The sequence below is a fragment of the Maniola jurtina genome, chromosome 4 (genome assembly GCF_905333055.1).
Source record: "Maniola jurtina chromosome 4, ilManJurt1.1, whole genome shotgun sequence".
Lineage (NCBI taxonomy): Eukaryota > Metazoa > Arthropoda > Insecta > Lepidoptera > Nymphalidae > Maniola > Maniola jurtina.
In genome coordinates, this window is record NC_060032.1 from 10,047,006 (window position 1) to 10,069,970 (window position 22,965).

The 22,965-nt window shown below is 36.5% G+C and overlaps 1 protein-coding gene across 13 annotated transcripts in view; it reads left to right on the forward strand.

Moving 5' to 3' along the window:
- Positions 1-22,965, forward strand: part of LOC123864577 (protein sickie) — a 286,107-nt gene that overhangs the window by 179,962 nt on the left and 83,180 nt on the right. For 9 of the 13 annotated variants that reach the window (XM_045905134.1, XM_045905125.1, XM_045905126.1 and 6 more), the window contains exons 4-6: positions 8,566-8,669; positions 13,149-13,248; positions 13,679-15,430. In XM_045905134.1, the coding sequence (XP_045761090.1) occupies positions 8,566-8,669; positions 13,149-13,248; positions 13,679-15,430 (1,956 nt within the window). Of the gene's footprint in view, positions 1-3,412; positions 3,664-8,565; positions 8,670-13,148; positions 13,249-13,678; positions 15,431-22,965 lie in introns of all 13 variants that reach the window. The other 4 variants (XM_045905135.1, XM_045905138.1, XM_045905136.1 and 1 more) reach the window with 3 other exon arrangements.

Here is a 22,965-nt window from a genome sequence, read left to right on the forward strand (position 1 = left end):
AATACTAATATAATAAATGCAAAAGTGTGTCTGCCTGTCTGTCCGTCTGCTAACTTTTCACTTATATCCCGGGACGGACACAGGCTACTTTTTATCCCGGAAAATCAAGCAGTTCCCACGGGATCTTTAAAATCCTAAATCCACGCGGACGAAGTCGCGGGCATCCTTTAGTATACTATAAATGCAAAAGTGAGTTTTTCAGTCTGCTAGCTTTTCACGGCCCATCCTTTTAACCGATTTTGACGAAAGGTACAGAGATACTCGTAGCTTGTACCCCAGGGACGAACATAGGCTACTTTTTATCCCGGCTTAAATATTTTTTAAATAATCTAAATCTATACGGACAAAGTCACGGGTATCATCTAGTAGGTTTGTGTATAAAATGAGACACTGACTGATATAACAACATACAGCGAAAAATCATTGGGTCTCTTGAAATTTTGCACGGAGGTTTTATATTTGAATAACGTGTACCTACATAATATATTCCCAGTCCTCTCTTAGAAATGATTTTAAAATTTCTACGGTACTTCATAAAACCTTCACGGGAAAAGCTAGTGATGTACTTATCTAATTTTGAAATCAAATGATTAAAAATTTAAATAAAAATTACGTTACGTTAGTATACTTCGTTACAAGGATAATTATTAAAATGAACTATTCGTCCAACCGGTAGATCCATTCCACTATACCAATAGCTGTTAAAACTCTAACGGAAGGCTCCACAATGAAATAACCAAACCCTCTCGATTGATTTGTTTTATTACACTATTCATGTCGATAATAACGTATTTTGTCATTCAAATCTCGTGATGTGTGACAAAAAAAAAACAATCAACACAATAGAAATCATTTCATACTTATCCAAAGATTTGTTTTCATCGAATACTGCTATTGATCATTGTCACTCCTAGTTTTGCCTCCAAACAAACGTCAGCTGAGGACTACCATACAAAAGGTGCTTTTTACCTTATTTTGCCACGATAAAAGGAATCTTATGTTCGCCTCTAGGATACAGGCTGATTCTGTGCCTAATTTTGACTAGATAGGTCCAGCGGTTAAGCCCTTAAATTAACAGACCAGCAAACATACTCGCGTTCAAAATATTAATACGTATTAAGTAGGTACGTACCTACCTAGTAGAGAATATTTTTTTTAAAGAATATTAGCCATGTTAAATGACTAATATTCCCCTTTCCTCTCCAACTAAGCGTCAGGCTTGTGATAGGAGTAGGTACGACAATAGTGCAACGGGCGGGGTTTGAACCGTCGACCTTTCGGTTTTCAGTCCACTCCTTTACCGGTTGAGCTATTGAGGCTTTTATATGGATATGGATTATTATTATGGATTATGGAATATGGATATGGATTATATTATTACTTTTACCAGTACTCTAGCTGTGATACAAATTACATCGATTGCATTGAGGCTTGCATTGCCTGCCAATGCCAAACATGGTCCATTGGGTTTGGCCACAATCGCCGCCATGATAATTTTGATAATGCACTTAAACCGGGCCTGTTCAGTTCCAATAATATAACAATAGTTCGTTTATCGTTTATTTGCATAATACATGCAAACTGGATTATCGTCTATATGCGATTCTAGGCTCAGGCTAGTTGAATAAAATTGCATTTATGGCCAAAAATAGATATCTAGTAAATTGTTCAAGATGATTATATTAATGCGCCTATTAAATCTCATCATGATAGATGAGAATGTCAAATGCTTGTTTCTTGTCTGCGGGTATAAATATAACAGCTCAGAATAGAAGGGAAAGAACAACGTACCTACTACATGAAAATAGGCGAAAATCTATATAAATAGTTAAGTAGGTAATCCTAGTCAAAGAACGAAGCATATACTTAGGTACACCTTGGCACCTAAGTATGGCTGACTACCTTTTTCTGCTGTTATTTGGAATATCGTGATTTGAAACGTCTCGTACAAAGGTTGTTGAACTATAAGCTCTCCGCGACACAGTAATTAAACCTTTTTTGTGCCCTTTCTTCTTTGAATGGAGACAATAATATGTAATCGTTCAGTCCCCTCGCACGGGGACCATTAGCTCATTAATTTGTTGATTGTTATAGCACGATATTTGACGGTATTTAAGTTTTAACAATGACAATGGAGAGAACTATAAGTACGTACAAATGATATACTATTTTGACTGAGCTCCAATACTACTACTTTTTTTACTACTCTACTTCTAAGTTGTAATAACTTCGTGCGGATTGGCACACATTTTTTGATAACATTATGGAGAACGCTCAGCTAAGCAGATTTCCTTACGTTTTTCTTCACCGTCTCTACTTAGATTGAACATAGAAAGGTACATTAACTTTGTCGTCAAGTTTTTGATTTTAAAAACTTACACTCAAGGTTCGGGATTTTTTTGTGTGGGTGCAAAATATTATTCCTTCTTTGTACATGTTAAAGATTACACAAAGATAGTACAACTATGATACTCTATCAATGATAGTACAAAGCGATTGTATGGGCGTGTTACAAGACCATAAACTAGTTCCTTGTATAATTCGGTCCTCTGTTCTCGTAGGTATATTGATGTATTGGTATTCAAAGTATGCTCAGTATAGACCCATCGATCTGACCTTTGCAATTCCAGCTATGCTTCAATCGATGGTGAACGTGGTATTTGTGGGGTTTGGCTAGGGGTTAAAGGCTATGACGACCGAAATGCTTAGAAACCCCTCAGAATGTTTCGAGCTGCGTAAATCGTAATCACGCTAATATCACACTTCACACTAATATTATAAAGGTGAGTGTGTATGTGTGTATGTTTGTTACGTTTTCACGCAAAAACTACTGGAAAACAGATTTTACTTTATTAGATTTTACTCTGGATTAACATATAGGCTACTTTTTAACCCGGAAAATCAAAGAATTCCGACGGGATATAAGAAACTATACCCACGCGAACGAAGTGGCGGGCATAAGCTAGTACCTACTTAACTAATAGTTCCTAAAAACTCGGTCTTAAAAAAGTCTAGGTACCTTATGAAAGTCTTATGACCAGGGCGCTGCCGCTGACCTGGTCAGAGATACCTAGAGCTTGTTCCTAACGTTAATTCGACTTGGTTTAGGTAGGTACCTTGAGATAGGGGCAGACCTTATTTAAATACCGGTAAAATCTAGGTCGTTTTATACTACTGAATAGCGCTAGGCTAGTTTTTGGGTCACTGGTTTTTGTTATTTAGCTGGAAATCGTGCGGAAAAATCCCGATTTTCCAATGTTTTATATGCGATTTCGACGTATAGGTACAAAATAACTTTAGTCTGTTGAGTAGTGAACGACAAACTTTACTTACAGTTCCAAACAGTTTAGTTACAGTTTCAAATCACCAACGCCATACATTTAATATCTTTACTTACTCGTACATCGTACAGGAAAAATTTAGAACAAGTTAATTTAAGAACTAAAATAAACATCAACAACATGACCGATTCATGTAAAAACGGAACTGAAACTTATAAAGTTAAGTGCTTAAAACAAATATGAAGTGAAGTAAGTGTGATATTAATTAAATTAGAAATAATAAATCAACAATGGGAAATACAAATTCGGGGCAAGGTCATCATCGGCAAAACAGTAAAAGCAGAAAATCCCGGAGTTTACCAACCTCGCCAGAAGTCAGAAGGTAAGTAAGAGAAACATCTAAAGACGACATGTTTTTAACCCCCGACCAAAAAAGAGGGGTGTTATAAGTTGGACATGTGTATTTGTGTATCTGTCTGTGGCATCGTAGCTCCTATACGAATGAACCGATTTTAATTTTATTTTCTTTTGTTTGAAAGGTGGCTTGATCGAGAGGGTTCTTAGCTATGATTCAAAAAAATCGGTTCAGCTGTTTGAAAGTTATAACTCTTTTCTGGTTTTCTTATTAGACCGGTTATTACTATCCGACCAATACAAATGAGTGTCCAGCCAAATTCTAATAAAAATGTGTCGGGGGTTTTTTATATTTTGAAAATTTTACTTGTAATTGATATATTTATGGCGTTTTGTCCATAAATCAAGTGTCAGAAGAACTTTATTTATACACTGATCTCAAAACAAGTACAGTGGACCCCCGGTAATCCGGCCCCTGTCTAATACGGCACCCCCTGTAATCCGACATGTCTATTATTGAATTTATTTGTTTTTTATTTGTACCAGAAAGTTGTAACAATAAAAATAAAAATAAAGAAAAAGTGGACAGGGAAGCACTTATCTCTATAAGAGATCAGCTCTAGCGGTGACCCTTGGCAGTACTCTATAATCCGACAAATTCGATAGTTCGACACTGCCCTGCAAAATGTTTGTCGGATTACCGGAGGTCGACTGTAGTCCAATCTGAAGTTATAAAATGGGAGTTTGGGCATGTCATAGACTACGGCTTAAATACACAAGCCCGGTAGAGATCTGCTTTTAAGGTTTCGTACCCAAAAGGTAATTTTGCGGTGTGTCGGTCTGTCTGTGTGTCTTGTATCTGTGTATCTGTCCGTTTAACACAGGTCTCTAGCTCGTAAACGAAATAAGTCACAAGCCTTATATTTTAAAAGTACCTGGTTGTAGAAAGTTAACCCTATACCGAATAATGAATTAAAAATTCAATTAAGTAAATAAGACGTATTTCATACGCTTCGTATTCAGATTGGACTACTTGTTTTGCGCGCACCATACCACGGTCTGTCCTTTTCTGTCATAAAATAACTTATCATCTATTTTGAAAGCGTCATGGCATGGCAAAAATTATAAGTTTCTTAAAGTCATAATTATCAAATGAATGCGATAACTCGCGAACTCACAATAATTTAGCACCTCAATTATTACGAATGCCTTAATGAAAACATTGCTTAAAAGCGAAACCAATAAGCAAACAATATCCAAACGAAAACATATCCACCTCATTTCGTGACCAAGTGCTCTTTGTTAAGTCTCAACAACATCGGAGTGAAAATAGGAACACCTAGTTCACTTAGCTCAGCATTCTAAAAATATCCAAGCCTGATTTAAGTCACAGTTCGACGATCTTTACGAAGCATATCATCAATATCGTAAAAGAGAAATAATCTTTGATCTCTCTCGACGTGTTCCTTGAAGGTATGTAGTACAGGCTAAACAATGAACAGGGCTTTGCCTTTTATAGCGGTGAATTAAACTTTGCCTTAAGATCTCGGAGCAACTAACTTTTAAAGTTTAACATTTACTTTTGTAAGTAGTTTATGCAATATTTTTAACCCCCGACCCAAAAAGAGGGGTGTTATAAGGTCGACGTGTGTATCCGTGTACCTGTCTGTGGCATCGTAGTTCCTAAACTAATGAACCAAGTTTAATCAATTTGTTTTATATGAAAGGTGGGTTGATCGAGAGTGTTCTTAGCTATAATCCAAGAAAATCGTTTCAGCCGTTTGAAAGTTATCAGCTCTTTTCTAGTTACTGTAACCTTCACTTGTCGGGGTGTTATAAATTTTTAATTTACACTTGCATGCTTGTTTACAGAACATTTGGTGGTTTTAATTGCTAGTTGGACTTTTATGTTTTAGGCGCGTTTTTCATTTTTTTTTAATGTTTTGCTTTTATGGATTCTTATCTCTATAAGTTTTCGTTTAAATTAATTTTAACTGTTAAACAATACACGTAACAACACTATTTTTTTTTACTTGATTTTAAACTTACTGGAGTTAACACTCACTTGAGTTTATCGAGCTCTTGCATCGTAGGAAGGGCTCGGAGCACTTTAATTTTTGGTTATTTATTTATCATACATTCGGTTATAAGTGACGAGAAAATCCGTTAGAGAACCAAAGTAACCGACATTAGACAAAGCTCAACGAATTGAACAAACAGTTGAAGTGGTAGTGGGTATGGCATGTCTGTCGCAGAATCGATGGCTGCTGGGGCAGACGTGTTCTAGAGAGTAAGCTCAGTGTGAGACGACCCCCAACTGGCTGGACCGATGACCTGAAGAAGGTAGTGGGAAGTGGGTGGATAAGTAGGGTAAAGGACCAAGTGTGGTGGCGTGCTTTTGCGAAGACTTATGTCCAGCGGTGTACGGAAACAGACTGATTGTTTGATTTTTTATTTATTTACACCAACAACTTCCATACAATTATGACTATAAAATTATCAAATTCACTGCAGTATGGTTGTCCATTATAGGATCACTTATGAAAGAAATTACCTATCATGCATTAACTCAAAGTAGGTATAACGATTGATATATATAAGTTATCGGCATTGTACTTACTGAAACGCTTAATTACCTATTGCTTAGCAGTCGGTTTTGAGTTTTAGTCGATAAAATCCGTGGTTTCACTAGAGTGACGCTGTTGAAAGCTCCATTTAATTTAGGCCCAAGCCATTGTGATATGACAGTGTCATTTTCGAGCGGCTCTCGGAAATTGCACTCACCCGTGACCTCTTTGATATTGGTATTTCAAAATGAAAATGCAGTGCTTATTACTAGCACAATTTACATTATTTATTCAGGGAACAAACATTATTTTGCATACTAGCAATTAAATCTAAACCGCAAGTAAAATATACAATAACCAATTAAAAATCCTGCTAAAACTAGATGCTTGTATACACCCAAATCATTTGTAAGTACAAAGATATGTTTAAAGAGTTCTTAAAAAGGACAGAAGTTCATTTACATGAAAGACAATCTTAAAATTAAAAAATTAATAGCAGATTAAATAGCAAGCTTTCGGTTTTTATCAAACATCTTCATTTCATGAGTATACCTACTGCGAATGAACCGTTTCACAGACTATAATACGTTTATAGATACAAAAGCCTAGGTATTTGATATTTCATTTCATACATACTATTATAATATTTCTGTATGTCCAGAGCGTGACAGACTCAATTTCCGAGCCGTACCGCCCCGGAAGTCACCGTCACGCGCGATACCGTTGCGCTGGTGTGGTGGACTTTAACGAAAACGTGGACTAATTCAAGCTTCTCTTGTTGAATACTAATACGTATACTGGCTTTTGTTCTCTGAGTCCTCCGACACTTGAAATAAAAATCGCCTTAAAGCCTGCCATACACAATGCGCAATTAACATCGATATATTGGGACGGAAGCGTGTCAACTGTCCAACGCAGCTTCTAGTACACTCATACTCATATTATGGTTTAGGACAAGGTGGAGGGCACTAGAGAGCGAAGAAGGTCGCCCATGCAATGGACCGATAAAATTAAATCTTTTGGGGGTAGTCTTGGAGTCTACCAGGCTCATTATTTTGTATAGTTTGTGATTAAAAGTTTGAACCTTGAACCGTAACTTGAAAGCTTATCGATTCAGTAGCGACATCTCGTGAGTAGTAGCAACATTACGTAAAGAAAATCGCAAGCGCAGAAGTGCAGCTTTACCTTTCGAAGTTTGAACGTGAAGGATTGTGAACAAGTATCAGAACTTATTGCAACATGACGACATTGCTATGAACTGAAATCAGGTGTCCATTTAGCAATTAAAAACAAGCACGTTAAAAACTAAAAAGAAATTGAATTTCAAGCGGTTTCGGAATATCTTAGCTTTAAAATTATCGTGAGTGAGATCCTTATTTTCTTTTAAGATGAAACACAAAGCTTTTAAAGTACCATTTCCACTTTCAAAATATAAAAACTACAGAGTAGGTATCCTATAATTTATTTAAAAATATGGCGATTTAGCAATTCCTAATTTAATAAAAACACAGGACTAACAAAGCTTTTAGAAGTATAACTTGCTGTATTTTACTGTTGATTTAAGACTGTAAGTTTTCGACTTTATCTTAGGAAAATGTCGAAAACTTCTCAAACATTAATAATTTATATGAAAGCTCACTTATAGCCCAAGAGCCTGTAAGAGATTTTGAAGAAGTGTCTGAAAAAGCTGAAAGTAGGTACTTAAGTTTTGTGGTTCTTCTGTGTTGCTTTATTATTATTATATAAGAAGTACCTAGTGCTACCAGATGGTTCTTAGGGGTTCACAATTTGCAAGTTTTGGGTGCAATAGCAGTGAGCCGAGGCATCGATGATGATGATGATAATTATCATGGTAATTTGCCTTGATTGTAGTTCTGCTCAAGAATCTAGATACGTTTTGACGATTGTGAGATTATTGCTGTTTAAAATTGGCACAAAAAACTTTAACATAATCAGCGAGGTATCTAATAACCCTTTTTTTCGTGGGGAAATCCTCATGGATACCACCCACGGAACAGAAAAAACTGTTTTTTCTGTTCCGTGATACCACCGCACCCGGGGAGACTCGGAGGTTTTGTCGGACTCTTACCGACTAAAACCCCACGACGTGTCTCATCTAAATCCCATTAATGGTTGCAACTGATAGGTTGAAAGTATTATGCTGTTGTGGGTTTTATTCTTGCCTCCATTCCCGATATGGAAACTTGGATATAGATAATATTGTTTATCATGTTAACTTAGGACTGTCTGGTCACATTATATGTGTAAGCTAGTGGATAGGACCTCATAAGGACAAATGTTCTGATAGGTAGCTAACTCCTACTATGGCAACAGAAACAATAAGGTATTCGTCTTGTTCACAGGCAGGTGTCAGTGCTGCAGACATCGATACCTCTGCCGGCGTCAGCCGCGGCGGTGCGGAGAGCGCCACCGGACAAGCGACCGCTACCCGCTACCCCAGTGCATGGTAAGAAAAGTTTTTCATTAAATTAATCATGTTACCTTTACATAAAATTCATATTTTATCCACTTGAAATAGATATAGATTGTATAAACTATAAATAGCTGCTTTGAAACTACCTATCTATTGGCATTTACCACTAATTCACTTCCAAAATCGGGTGCTCATATTTTGGCATTCTGGATTTGACATTTGCACTCTAGATTAGAGTTAGAGTTGAGTAAGTTAAACTCTGATCATACGACTTTAATACTTACTATATGTATAAAAAGAAGCGAAGACTATAGGTACTTACTCAGTAATATTAAGTTACCTATTGAACTTCCCTACCAAACCCCGAGGGAGAGGCAGAACCCCTGCCACATGATGATCTCACGTTGAGTTGACATCACGCCAAGGACCTTCAGTACAGCTAGCGCTTAAGTACATACAAGAAGGCTTGACCCCTGTTGCAATGAGTCAAGGGCAATAAGTTGGGTGGGTTAAACAATTAAAAGCTCAAAACGAATAGAGTTAAAGAAGATTAAAAACTTTAATAGTCGAATTTGAGCAGAACATGGGCAGCCTTACTCAATCTCTTAATTTTAATATTGCAATATGTAGTTAGATTACAAAAGCACGTATTCGTAGACACCTAATACAACATGATTCACAAAGCACATTGCGTGCCGTGACAAATGGGGCTTGGGTACAAACAGACTTGCAAATAGTAGGTACTTGTATAGCTAACACGTGTAACATTATCAAATAAATATAGGACACACAGCTGTACAATGTTTAGATTCATTCTTCCTTGTAAGCTTTCTGTTCAAAAATATTGAATTTTAAATTCTTGATTGAAATTATGCAGTCGGTATTGTTGCAACTGCAGATAGTTGAAGTTGATAAGAATGAATGCACCTATCAATAAAACGCTAGCGGAAGCTTGGAATTCATACGCGCTGAACACCAGCTAACTCCTCATATACTTAAGTGAAATATCAAGTGAAAAGCTTTACTTTGTTTTATAAAGTATGGAACTAATGGGCCCGGCTTAAAAAGAATTTTAGGTTCTTTGAAGAATGTGACCAGTAGATTCGCAATCTGTTGAGTGTGTTGGTAGTTTTGATTCTTCTACGGATCTTCTCATAGTCACGTCATAGTCTAGATAATACTTATGTTCCAGCGCCATTTGTCTCGCTAAGCAGTTAACAGAAAAAGTTAGCGAGTGTTTAACACAGCAATATAATAATTGAAAAATATGCAATATAAGCACAAGTCTAAATTAAAAATTTATAACACCCCCGACAAGTGAAGGTTACAGTAACTAGAAAAGAGCTGATAACTTTCAAACGGCTGAACCGATTTTCTTGGATTATAGCTAAGAACACTCTCGATCAAGCCACCTTTCAAACGAAAAAAACTAAATTAAAATCGGTTCATTCGTTCAGGCGCTACGATGCCACAGACAGATACACAGATACACAGACACAGATACACAGATACACACGTCAAACTTATAACACCCCTCTTTTTGGGTCGGGGGTTAAAAATAACCGTTAACGCTTCGAATCATGGTATACTAACAAATAAAAAGCATCGCAATCCTTGACTTCAATTTATTAGTCGTAGACTGGCACTCCGTAGAGATCACTCAAATTGAAAACGAGATCGAGAGGAACAACATACCTAAAGCTTTATTCACTTTTCCGCTTATCCAGATAAGTGGAGAACATCATCCATTTATCGTCGGCCATAAATGTTGTGGTAACCAAAGAATGGATCCGAAGATAACCCTTGCTGATACCATTTTAAAGTTGCATGGATGATTGAGCCAATGAATTCAGGCGGTGCGATACCATGACGTATGGAAGTCTACAACAGAGCCTTATGATCAGCAGTAGACGTCTGTCTCTAAATACGAGTTACGATGACGTAATGTTATGTATATTTTGTCTAAATTTTTCTTTTTAAACTTATTTAAGTAACTATTATGTAGTATAATATGTAGTGTATTACGCTTGATTTAGAAAATTATTATCACACAGCGTTATAAAAGCTTTCACAGGACCGTGACGTGAAAATTCTATAGCATTGTTTTTCGTAAAACTTTCACGTACATATTCAATAGGATATATCCATTAAAATAAATTGACACTTGTCAATAAACTTATGATTACAGCCACTTGTTATGACTCTCACGAGTCACTGAATGAAAATAATCTTAGGATTCGTTTAGCGTTCAAACGATCGTGTGCTGATGGCTCTCCAGGCAGATGCACCGTCAGTTAATGTGCACTTCTCGAACAGGGCACTCTTCTGTTGATCAATTTAAAAAGCTAACTTATTAACTGAATTAAAATTGATTAAAAACGTGCTAATAAACTCTAATGAGAAAGAAAATAAAACTAAGAAAGTGGTATTATGTATTAGGAATACGGTTAACTTTTGATAGTAATCACCAATAGATTTGAAAAGTTTTGTTTACCTACCGACCAATAAAAAACAAGAAAAGTTTCAGGTGATTTTAACTATTCGTTATTACTTGTGTTGGTAAAAAGTTAAATTGAAAAATGATCATTGGCACAATTCAAACGTTAACTTAGAAGTGGAAATCATAATTTTATTGTTTCGTGATGGTGCAGATAATCCTATTGTAAGTTTATTTTTAGACATAAAGAAGCATGTGTGGATTAAGACGGCTCTGTATTAAACATCTTAATTAGTTATGATTAAAATGAGATACTTAGTATCAATGAACGTCTACGAACCAGTAGTGTAAGATTTTGTTATATTTTTAGTACTTAGCTGTTTCTTTTTGAAGTTTTATTCGATTTCGATAAAAGAAAATTATTACAACATCATGTTAAACAACTTAAATTAATGAGCTTTTCGGATCAGTTTTTTTGGCTCATAAAATTAAAATAATCGGAAATTCTCGTTTTTGCCTCATATAGGGCATTAAGTTCAAGATGGCCAGCGCTGATTCACCGCTTTCTCCAGACAAATTCCTTACTCATTAACAAGCAATTATTACGGAGAGTTACGCACGATTAGTATCATATTTCCTCATTTTTAATTAGCGGGTTAGTAAAAGAAATGTAAATAAACCTCATTAACAAAAGTTGTTTTAAAGGTTTATTAAAAACAACTTTTGTATAAGGTTGGTATACAAGTTGCAGGTAGAATCTACGCTTCAGTTCTTTAACCAAAAAGCCGATAAATGCAAAAATATTTTTTAATTAAGTAAGTAATCGCTTAAAAACATTGAAGTTTCATAAACTAATATAATAATCAAAAAGCATCCTATGTAGGACCAAGATTTTAAGTTAGTTTTTAATTTGGTCCTACAAATCATTCTTTTTTTGAAACAGTTCACGTTTTAGCGATAATAATCAAATAATAAATAAATATTTTTTTGCACTCAACGGCTTCTTAGGTAAAGGCTGATAGGGCAGTATTGATACAAGAACATACCTAGCAACGCTAGATAAATAATAGGCATACTCTAGTGGGTGACCGGTGATGTTAAAGTGATGGATCGGCGAATAAAGAACGGATGCTGGCTCTTGATTGAGATCATTCTGATGACGCAGGATTTCCTTCTGCAACTCGTATTCTCAGTAAGCACTTTGTACAAGTAGTGATAGTCCAGTAATGTCAATTGTTTCAATAAAATTAACCTTATGCAAATGGTATTATGGTTTAAAATGATTGAGCAAATATTTGTAAATCCTTTTGTTTATGTCACCGACGTTAGTTGTAAACAGAAAATATAAATATGTATTATGCTTCCAACATAAAAAATAATGTGAGAAAAAAACACATAATTTAGGTAGTAGGCTACCAGGAATAAATATTTAATTAGAGAGTTGTGCCATAGTTTTAAATAGGTAGTTATATAAACTTGTTTTCAATCAAATACAATTGATTAATATTGGGGGAGAAAGCCATAGAGTAGGAATAGAAATAAAGCAATCAGATAAATATATTAGTTTCCTTAATTCTTTATTTAAAGTTAATGCAAATGATATAGGTAGGTTAGTAGCTGGGATTGAGGATAATCAATAACAGAATAATATTTTATGGTTCGACTGCATTGTCTTTCTAATGTACCATATTGGGGGTCATAATGAACCGTGTTCATATGCATGACGTCAATTATTATTACTTTTTCGACATTGTGTGGATCAATATGGACAACCAATTTTACAAGGCCCTTTATAGTCAGCTGACCGCTGCCGCTCGCGTTGATAAATTGGAAAGGGGCATAGGGTACAAGGGTTCAGAATAATTGGTAATGATAACACATTGAACTTTTTCTGTGCCTTACTATTAGTACTTAGGGACCATGGCCGAGGGCCACCCGTGTTGTATTGAAAATATTTGATCATAGTTATCTTCTAAATTGACAGGGTAATGACAAATATCATTTGATTTGTGATAACCTATAAGACTTTGAGTTTAATGGAGGGATTTAAATTTTTATCATTTGATTGGTTCCAGGAGGCAAGAGCGGTCTGTCAGCAAGTTCTAGTCGATCAACAAGTCCACTTGGTCAAGGTGCTGTCAGTTTTATACCACGAGCGCCAAACTCGTCATCAGGGTTCGTATTTTTTATTATTTTAACAAAGGATTTCAAGTGAAATAGAATTACCCATGCAACCATCTATCCAGTAGCCTCTATACGTCCATTGCTAGACCTCTTTTAGAGAGTACCTACGCTACCTACCACACGCGCATTCATTTCTATCTTTCTCAGCCACACACTTCCTGGCACCTTCTTAAGGTCGTCAATCCAACGAGCTGGAGATCGTCCCACACTACGCTTACCGGTACTCGCTTTCCACACACCAGAATGCGTCTGCTCCAACGTCGATTGGTTCTGTGTCCTGCCCACGACCACTTTACTTTACCAATTAACCCATGCAATGGTCAATCCTGATTTTAGATACCAAACAAGCTAAGCTTATTATTTAGTGTAATAAGGAAGTGTTAATGTTAAAAAAATAGTTAAACATATTATATTGTTACAGATCTCGACCTAACTCATCGTTGCTTGCACCCGGCAGTAAAATACCTTCCACCTTAGCCCAACCTCAACAACATACTCAAAACACAAACAGTCAGAATGGAACACCAACGAAACAGTCCATGCTAGATAAATTAAAACTTTTTAATAAAGATAAAATTAGTAATGAGAAGCAAAATAGCAAAAGTACTGCAGTATCAAAACGCACTAGTTCCTCGAGTGGTTTCTCTTCTGCTAAAAGTGAAAGATCTGATTCTAGCTTAAGCCTAAATGAATCTGCAAATGCCACGAATACGCATATCAAATCATCTAATCTAATAGGACCTAAAAGTATAAGACAGCAGAATGATACCTTATCTAAAGATAAATCAAGTAAAAATGTTAAAAAATTAGTTAGTTCAAAAGTAGTTAAAGAATGCTCTTCAAACTTAAGTAAATCAAATGTTAAGTCAAATAGCAATGAAAAATCAAGAAATAGTCCCAAACTACCAGCCCGAGATACTAAACTATCGGCACCTAAAACTGCTAGTAACACAAAATTAAATCAATTCGATGATCATTGTAGAAGTTCTAAATCAAAAATTGAGTCAAAAATGGTAAAAGTGTCTGGAAGTCAAATGAAGCTTAACGATCAACGAACAGAAAATAGTATGGACTTTAAGACCTATGAAAATACGAAAAATCAATCCAATCAATCGCAGTCTCCTTCGCCGTCAAGTGGACCAACTTTACCATTACAAAATCAGACTGGAATTCCTAAACCAACTGCTGCAGTAAAAGGAACATCGAAAATATCAAAAGATGAAAGGCATAACCTTATACACAAAAGCACAAACAGTCAATTAAGTCCAATACAAAGTAATTCTAGTTTAAATTCTACAAACAATGTAAGTGCTCTTCCGTTTTCTAGAGAACAGTCTAACTTGAGTAAAGAAGTGACACAGAAACAAACTCTAGCAGTTTCTCCGATGCCTGTTTCTAACTCAGGTAATCAAAACCCTACGTCTCAAATGTCAGAAAGTTCCCATTCAAATTCCACTCACAGCACGACTGGACAGCAATCAAACTCTAGTGACGGAAGTGTTATATACAGACCATCTAGCGAATCGGGTTCAGAAATATCTAAAAGTAGTAATATGGCCACTAATAGAAGATTAGATATGAATACGACATACATTAATGATGTCATAAATGAAGCTGAAATATCAGAAAAAGAAGCAGCTCAGAAGAGACTGATTGACAGACCCAGTCCTAGGCCAATATTTGATCTGAATAAAACGTTAACTGAATATGACAAAAGTGATAGTCGCTCGAGTACTCCTACACACTGTCGAGATAATTCCCTAGGAGACGATGAAAACCCATTGATGAATGTATTACCTATGAGGCCTTTATTGCGAGGATATAACAGTCATTTAACTTTGCCAATGCGAACTACTGGTTTAGCACAAAAAAACATTCCTGGATATCCACATCACGCAAATACCGTTAAAGCAAATTTCGGTCGGGAAAACATGGGATTGCGTGAGCGTATGAATTACGGTCCCGGTTTTTCTAACCCCGACTACTGTGACCTTGAAATTGCCTCTGGCTATATGTCAGATGGTGATTGCCTGAGAAGGATAAACGTAAACGAGATGGATTGTGGGCGAAATAATGATATGATGGATGGTTATATGTCAGAAGGTGGGGCTTCTCTGTATGGACGAAGAATAAACTATCAGCAGCAGCCATCGCAGTTCCAGCTGGACGAAAGGTGAGTTTTATTTTATTTCTTCATTTAAAACTATTAATTTACATAGAACAATACTATTTCATGTACAAAAGGCTAATGCTCTGTAAGCAAATATGTTGGATCAATATCCGTATTTAAAAACATTGTATTCCACAATCCACAAGTGGTCGGCCCGCCCTCTCTCACTTCATAAAGTTTTAACATACATAATGCCAAAATATCTTCATGCATGTGTCCTAAACTTTATCTTACTCGCTTACCATTTGGGTATCTACGAGTATAATATTGTACTTGAAATAATTATGATTGAGATTTATAGATATTATTGAGATTTATTTTCATTCTCATAACCATGATTAGTTAAAAAGGATTTCCAAACTTTTACTCAAAATGATGGAACAATGAATAGATAATTTTAAATCAAAAGCTGCCACAAGAGACATCAAACAATTGGTCTAATTTCACAAACTTGCGGTATTGTGTGGATGGTTTGTTAGTATTAGAGCAGCCGCGGTGTACCGACGTGCTCCCAATGAGGACTCGTATGGCGCACTCACACTGTCGCATCGCTAGGGGAGAGGGTGAGGTGGCCAAAATCGATACTCCTACGTCTCACACCGCTCCCCGCGCAACTATTTACCACGCCTCGACCCTAACCACCCCCAACAGTATCGCACCATTCGGGACCTTAACGAGCACGGCATACAATTCTACTTCCTCCGCGAGCAAACACACTTTACACTTTTTGAACCATTTTATAAACGTCGCTTTAATGCTATAAGTGTTTATATTTGAAGTCCAAGTACAATTTATTCATTTCTAAAACTAAGTACATGTCCCGAAATCGAAAACGAAGACATTGTTCAAGTTAGTTAAAGTGTTAAAGAAACGATTTCAATTAATTAAATGATGGCGGCGGTCTTCAAATAAGACGATGTCGATTTTAATAGTATCGGTTTAAGTGATTATGTAAATGGGCAAGGAAGTCTTTTGTGAGGAGCTGTGCTGTGGCGGTCCGCCGGCAGCGGCAGTGCGGGTAGGGCGGGCGGCACTCGGCGCCGCGCACTACGGGCGTGCGGGCGCGCCGTACCGCCCGCGCTTCGATACGCACGTGACAAACTTTCCCGATTTTCTCTACGGAAAATGTAAATCTGTTACCGGCATCGATCGTTCCGTCGCCAGACGCACGCTCGAACTCGCCGATCACAGCTGGCGCCGCTGATCTGGACCGCGCTTAACAAAGACTTGACGGGAAAAGATCGTGCCGTTCGCGAATCCTGTGAACCGCGGTTGATCGGATACCTCGTTGGTGTTACTTTGGTGTTGCATTGGACCATAATAATATGCGCTGTGCCTTGTGTCGCTTGATCTTGAGCGAGAACTCTTTGGAAACAATTAGTTTGCTAGATACATTTTTTTACTTAATGCTGTAACAATAATTTCGCGAACATTAGTGTTAGGATCAGTGTTGCCTTGCTATGTGTCTTCGCTTTGCTGTAGACGTTTAAATATACAACGGTGCTTGATGTTTTACTAGATGTAAATTCAAAAACATTCCATGTTATGGTGAAATATAAACAGTGAACTGAAAATATAATAGATACTTGATTGAAGATGTTACCAACGTGATTGGTAAGAATTTTACTAAGCTAAATAATAATCATATTTTTATAATATGTACCTACACACATGAGGCATTAGCTTGCCAGCAGAGGCATCTGGAATATCACGAAGTCAATGTCTTGTGACATGTGGTCACCAATCCTTAACTATTACTTAGCCAATCATCTCAAGAATATAACTATAAGAATTATCACTCGTAGTTCTGTAAACTCATAGCTGTTACAAGGATCTTTTCAAATAATCATCCCATTGTTTCACGTTGTAGGAAATTCATTTACAGCGAAGTCGTTCGGCTTCGGGGCGATTGATCTAAGGTTATTAGTTCGGCATCTGTAAGGTTATGGGTAGGGTCGGAAATCCCTTTCTCGTCTCGAATTCGGTTGAATTGAAATTGTTTAGGTCGTCCACTTACTTTCTTATTTGAATTGGTTTTATTTCCTCTGCTTCATGTTAATCCGTTCAGAGTTAAGAATATCAACATTTTCCTCGGATCCACTTACGTGAATATTTTTTCCTAGCCCATTAGATATCACAAAATAAAATTAGAGTGTTTATGTTTTCTTATAAAGTTTTACGCCCAGAAAAACATTATGCTGTAAATTATTAAGCTGTTAAAACCCTGAATTTATATCCTACAAATATTATGAAAGTGAAAAACCTTAACTTTCAATGGCTGAACCGATTTAGCTGAAAGTTATACTAGGGATAGCGCTTATATACTTAATTCATGATTAACACGTAGGTTTTTTATCCTGGAAAATCAAAGACTTAAAGCTCATGAATGTAGATAGAATAAAGACTCCCACTAAAAAGAATATATTGCGTAGTACGTATAGCAAAACAATTTTACCCGAAAGAATCCGAGTTGGGTGAGTAAACAATAAAAAGTTTGTACAATTTGTTCCGCAATTTTCAAAAATATTTTTTACCGCATTTGTAGTCCCCTCGTGCTTGAATTAACCGATCAAAATAAGTTGGCATGTTTCATCGTGCATGCCCAAAGGAAACAATGTCTTCCGAACAAGGCCGGGTGTAACGATTAAATAAAAATGCCTTCCCCAAGCTTAAGCTATTAAAATTTTGTTTGTATATGTGCGTGTATAGTCAGCAAGAGTTGGGGTTCGCCAAGAGTGAATCATGAATTCGATTGTTTTGTTCAAGAGCTCGGTCTGCCATATGCTCACATAATCGACTAATATTTGCTTAGTTTTGAACCTTTGTTTACCGTATAGCAACAATAATGAATGTAGAGTAATTTCGCAAAGATCTTTATTATTTAGGTGTGATTTAACATCGTATCTTAGTAACTAGCTGCTTCTAGCGATTTCGTTAACGTGGATTTAGGTATTAATTCCAAAGATTTCGTAAATTCCTAAAATCATTTCTTAGTGATGCCCTACGTTAGAAGGAAGAGTCATAGAGATTAATCAAGTTTCTAGACCCAGTGGTTTTATTTAAAGGTTTACAAACCTTGTATAATATCAGTAATATTTTGTCGAGAACCGAATTTCAGTGCAATTTGTACAGACTGTTTTCTAGAGAAACGAATTTCAGTACAAATGAATTCCCGAATAGTGGCTTTTCTACACGGACAATAAATAGTTGGTTGCAGCCTACAGTTTTTGTCGCCAGCATGGCGTAGATAAAGAAAGTGGAATGAAATCTTGGAGAAGGATCAAGTGACAAAAAGCTTATACTACATATTTAGGTACACTACAACATGATATTGCATCAATCTATTAAAACGAGGGATAATATCAGGGATCAAATCAGTTATACGTCACGTCGTATGTAGGGCTTCTTATGATTGTAGAGTTATGTTTGGATGGTTTAATACAATACTTTGTTTACCATAATTGTCTTGTGAATTGACGGAAGCTCTACAAGTATAAACATGATATTACTTCTATAAATAATGTAAGAGAGCTAACTGGTGGGCATTGAATAGTAGGTATATTGGCATTCGATCCTACATTGTTACCTAATAAATCATATTTTGTCAAACGAAAATATTTTTAGAATAAGTAGCTAAGTAACAGGCAGATCATGCCGCCCATGACCACTGGCAGGTCCAGAGCGACATTCAATTTCCCGCAGATTTACAAGTTATAATGATATATTAAAATGAAAATATTATGAACCCCAATTACAAAAAAATAAGAACTTTTTTTAGGTTGCCCAATCCCCCAAAAAACTTGCTGACCAGACCTTAACGTGCTAGAACAGACATTGAGGTCTCGAGGTGCTTAAATGGTGACCTCGCATTGGAAAGCGTAGCGTAAACAGACCCTCTACTAGGTGGATGGGCGACATCAAATTAGTCGCAGGGAGCCGCTGAATTAAGGTGACGGAGGCGACGCAACACCAGGGCGTGTGTAGACCCTAAAAGATACCTAGGTCCAGCAGTGGACATCTATTTCGTTGACAATGATTTTGAAGCTCTCGCTCTATCGTTGTAATAGGTATAGGTAGACAAATTAAGATAATTATTTTGAGTTTTGCTGTCAAATTTTTCATTTTGCTCTTTCATTTAGGATCTGTTCAGGATAGTATACTAAACTTTCGAGGGTATGTGAATGAGTTGAAAATTTTGCTCTCGCTGCGCAAAATTTAAATATCCACTTTCGAAAAAGGAAAACTGGGAAAAGTTCCTCGAAACAAATGATTTTTGTTTTATTTTTCGGTAGCCAAATTATTTGCATAACGACAAGACAAGTGTTTTCGAGTATTTATACAACTGTATCTATCAGAAAATATTGCATGCTAATGGGCAGAATTTGGCTGTACCTTTTTTGCTTTTATAACATTTGCACTGTTTACCCATATTCGCAATTTAGAAATTTGTGTTGTGTGTTTATAAAACATGATATCAAAGTTCAATCAATTTCATTCAGATTCAATATGAATCAGTATAATATTATTCCTTTTAATTGAATGTACAAAGAGCTATTAAACAAGATAATATTCAAAAAGTAGAATCGAGTGTTCTTAAACAGACTCAATGGTTTGAGCTAGACGTCCATATGCCAGTCAGTCAGTTCAACTAATCACAATTTTATTTCTCCAGTTAAAACATTTTGTTTGGTATCTCTTCAGTATAGCTCCCTGATGGATCATAGCAAGGCTGAAGTTTTGTGAGACGACGAGCTGAAATTTGTATGGTGCCACATCCATGGGTGCCACACAAAACAGTGGTAAAACTTACAGTTGATCAGGGCCATAAATGAAACCAACACCTCGTTCGACAAACTTGGCAACTTTCAGGAGTTATAGGGAACCATTAAACCGACAAACCAATGCATTATACAAATACGTAGACTGCTAAGCTTATAAAAATTTCGCCATACGATTTAATTTTTTACAGCTGAAAAAGAATGGTAAATAGAAATCATAAAAATATTCGGTCAAATGACCTGCCTATGAAAATTTCCACAATGAAAAGTGGAAATCTGTGAAAGCGTAATAAATATCCGGTGTAGGACAGCGTCACAGCTTTTATCCCTCTGAAATATTAATGAAAAACTCCACGCTTCTGTTGAACAGAAAAATTGTAATATCTAGGCTACCATTTTTCATAATTATAATGAAAATATTTTTTTTTTCAATATATTAATCATCCTAGTAATCGAGATGTATTATTTGGGCATCTAGGCATATAATATATCGTAGCGTGCCTCTGTATTTCATCATCATCATTATCAACCGATAAACGTCGTCTGCTGTATATAAGTCTAGTAAGGACTTCCACCAAGACCGTGACAGGTCTTGCGCCGCCTGAATTCAGCAGCTCCCTCCAGCTCGTTTGATGTCATCTGTCCATCTAGTGGGGGTTCTTCCAACACTGCGCTTTCTGGTGCAAAGTCGTTATTTTAGCACCTCGGGGGTTTGGATTCCAACGTCTATCAGTTTTTCGAACTAGTATGTGTCTTACCATTGCTACTTCAGCTTCAAAACCTGTTCAGCTATGTCGATATCTGGTTCTGCTGCAGATTCCCTCATTGCTGATTCGATCTCGTTGAAGAACTCCAAGCACAGCTTTCTTCATCACCCGCTGAGTGACCCTTCGTCTGTGAGCTTTCTTATGAGACCCATTAGTGACCATGACTCGGACTGTTCTTAGACTTTGGTCTTTAAGCACTGAGGATTATAGGACTCTCTATTTAGTAGTATTGAAATGTGTAAAGTAAGTAAAATGCGATAGAAGTAAATCCATCTTGGTTCGAGCTGAAAACAGGCGATCATCGATTTTAACTTGGTAGATAACTAACTTCCTTATTCAAGTTTAATAGTAGTAGTGGTTCCTCCTTTAGATAACTTCTGTTTTAGAACAGGATATTTCAATAAAGCACTCTGCTGGAGGAATTACGAGTAACTCGATTATGAATATCAACTCAAGTTTACAAAATTGCTAGGATTACATATATATCCTAGCGCAGCGGCGGAAGGGCCTTCACAACACAAGGAAATATTTTAGATTGTATCAAATCAATAAAGGATGCCTTCTGATTAGCGTACAACTTTTCCAACAACTTATCGTAAATACATACAACAAGAGAATTGAAGTGACGTACTTTAAAAGCCGGTTAAATATTATTATTATTATACTTAGTATGTATATAGTGTAGACATTTTTTTCATAAGTTCACATGTTAAAAAACATTATAATATTTATTATAACGTGCCTACCCGTTTTAATAATAATATAAGCGCATTTATGAACTCATGTAGAAGTAGGCGTCGAGCCATATTGATAATGCAATAAAAATATTTGAGATGTCTTTACCGGGAAAAATGGGGAACTCGCTACGAGAATAATGAGAGTTGTTCAGTTCACATAATGAGAGGCTCGAAGGGAACTACGAGCTCCTTTCAGATCTGTCATCATTAGTAAGGGCTGGAGGCGCAGAGTTTTCATTAAGACGCGAATATTTTCAAATGACAAAGCAGCCGTATGCAAGGGTGGGATGTTCGACCTGACGCACCTTGTGATTATTGCGATGTGTTACAGCATTTAGTGTAATTAAGGCAGGTTTAGGGTACGTTTCCACTAAACAGAGATGAGGTATAGACAAGTCACGTTATTGAGTGATGACTTGATAAACGTTGCCCGATAGACATGGGGATCCCAAGGTGCTAGAATGTGACCTCGCATCGGAAAGAGCATCGCTGGCAGAACTACCACTAGGTGGACCGACGTCATCATAGTAGTCGCAGTGAGCCGCTGGATTCAGGCGGCGCAAGATCGTGGCGTCTGGAAGCCCCCACAACCGATTTATGTCCAGCTGTGGCTGATGATAATGATGATGATTTGATGAAATTATCACGTCGAGACTGAATAAACTGTCTGGCCTAGTCCTTATCTATTCTTCAGTCGAAACACACCGTAAGTAAATTAAAAGCAGTATGGTACCAATTTATTATGATACGAGTAAGTATGTATAGCAGTAGGTACTAAAATAAAACTCCAAACATTGGCTAAACACACTATAATTCACAAAAAATAATATTCAACGATAATTCTAATCTATAAAAAAAAAAAAATGTTACTGAAGCCCGCTTTCTTACCTTTTCTAATCATGTCGGACTCTCAGAGCATGAATAGTTTTCATTATTCACTAGATACCCAGCTACCTATTGAAAATTCTCTCCAATCTCGTAACTCCGACTACATGTAACCGTATCTTTCTTTGACTGGATAATTTGAAAACTTTGTGGAATGAAAAAGTAGTGAGTCGTATGTCTACTAGCTACTTATTTTTTATTTTCTCTTAGCTGCACTAAATGTAACGCGGAAGAAAATGATTATGTTACTAATGTTGCGTGTTGTACTAAGAAAAATTGTTTTTATTTTGCATAATTTCTACAAACCTACACTGTTGGAACTTTCTGCTGAAACTAAACGACGTTTGAACTCTGAGTTGTAAGGGCAACTC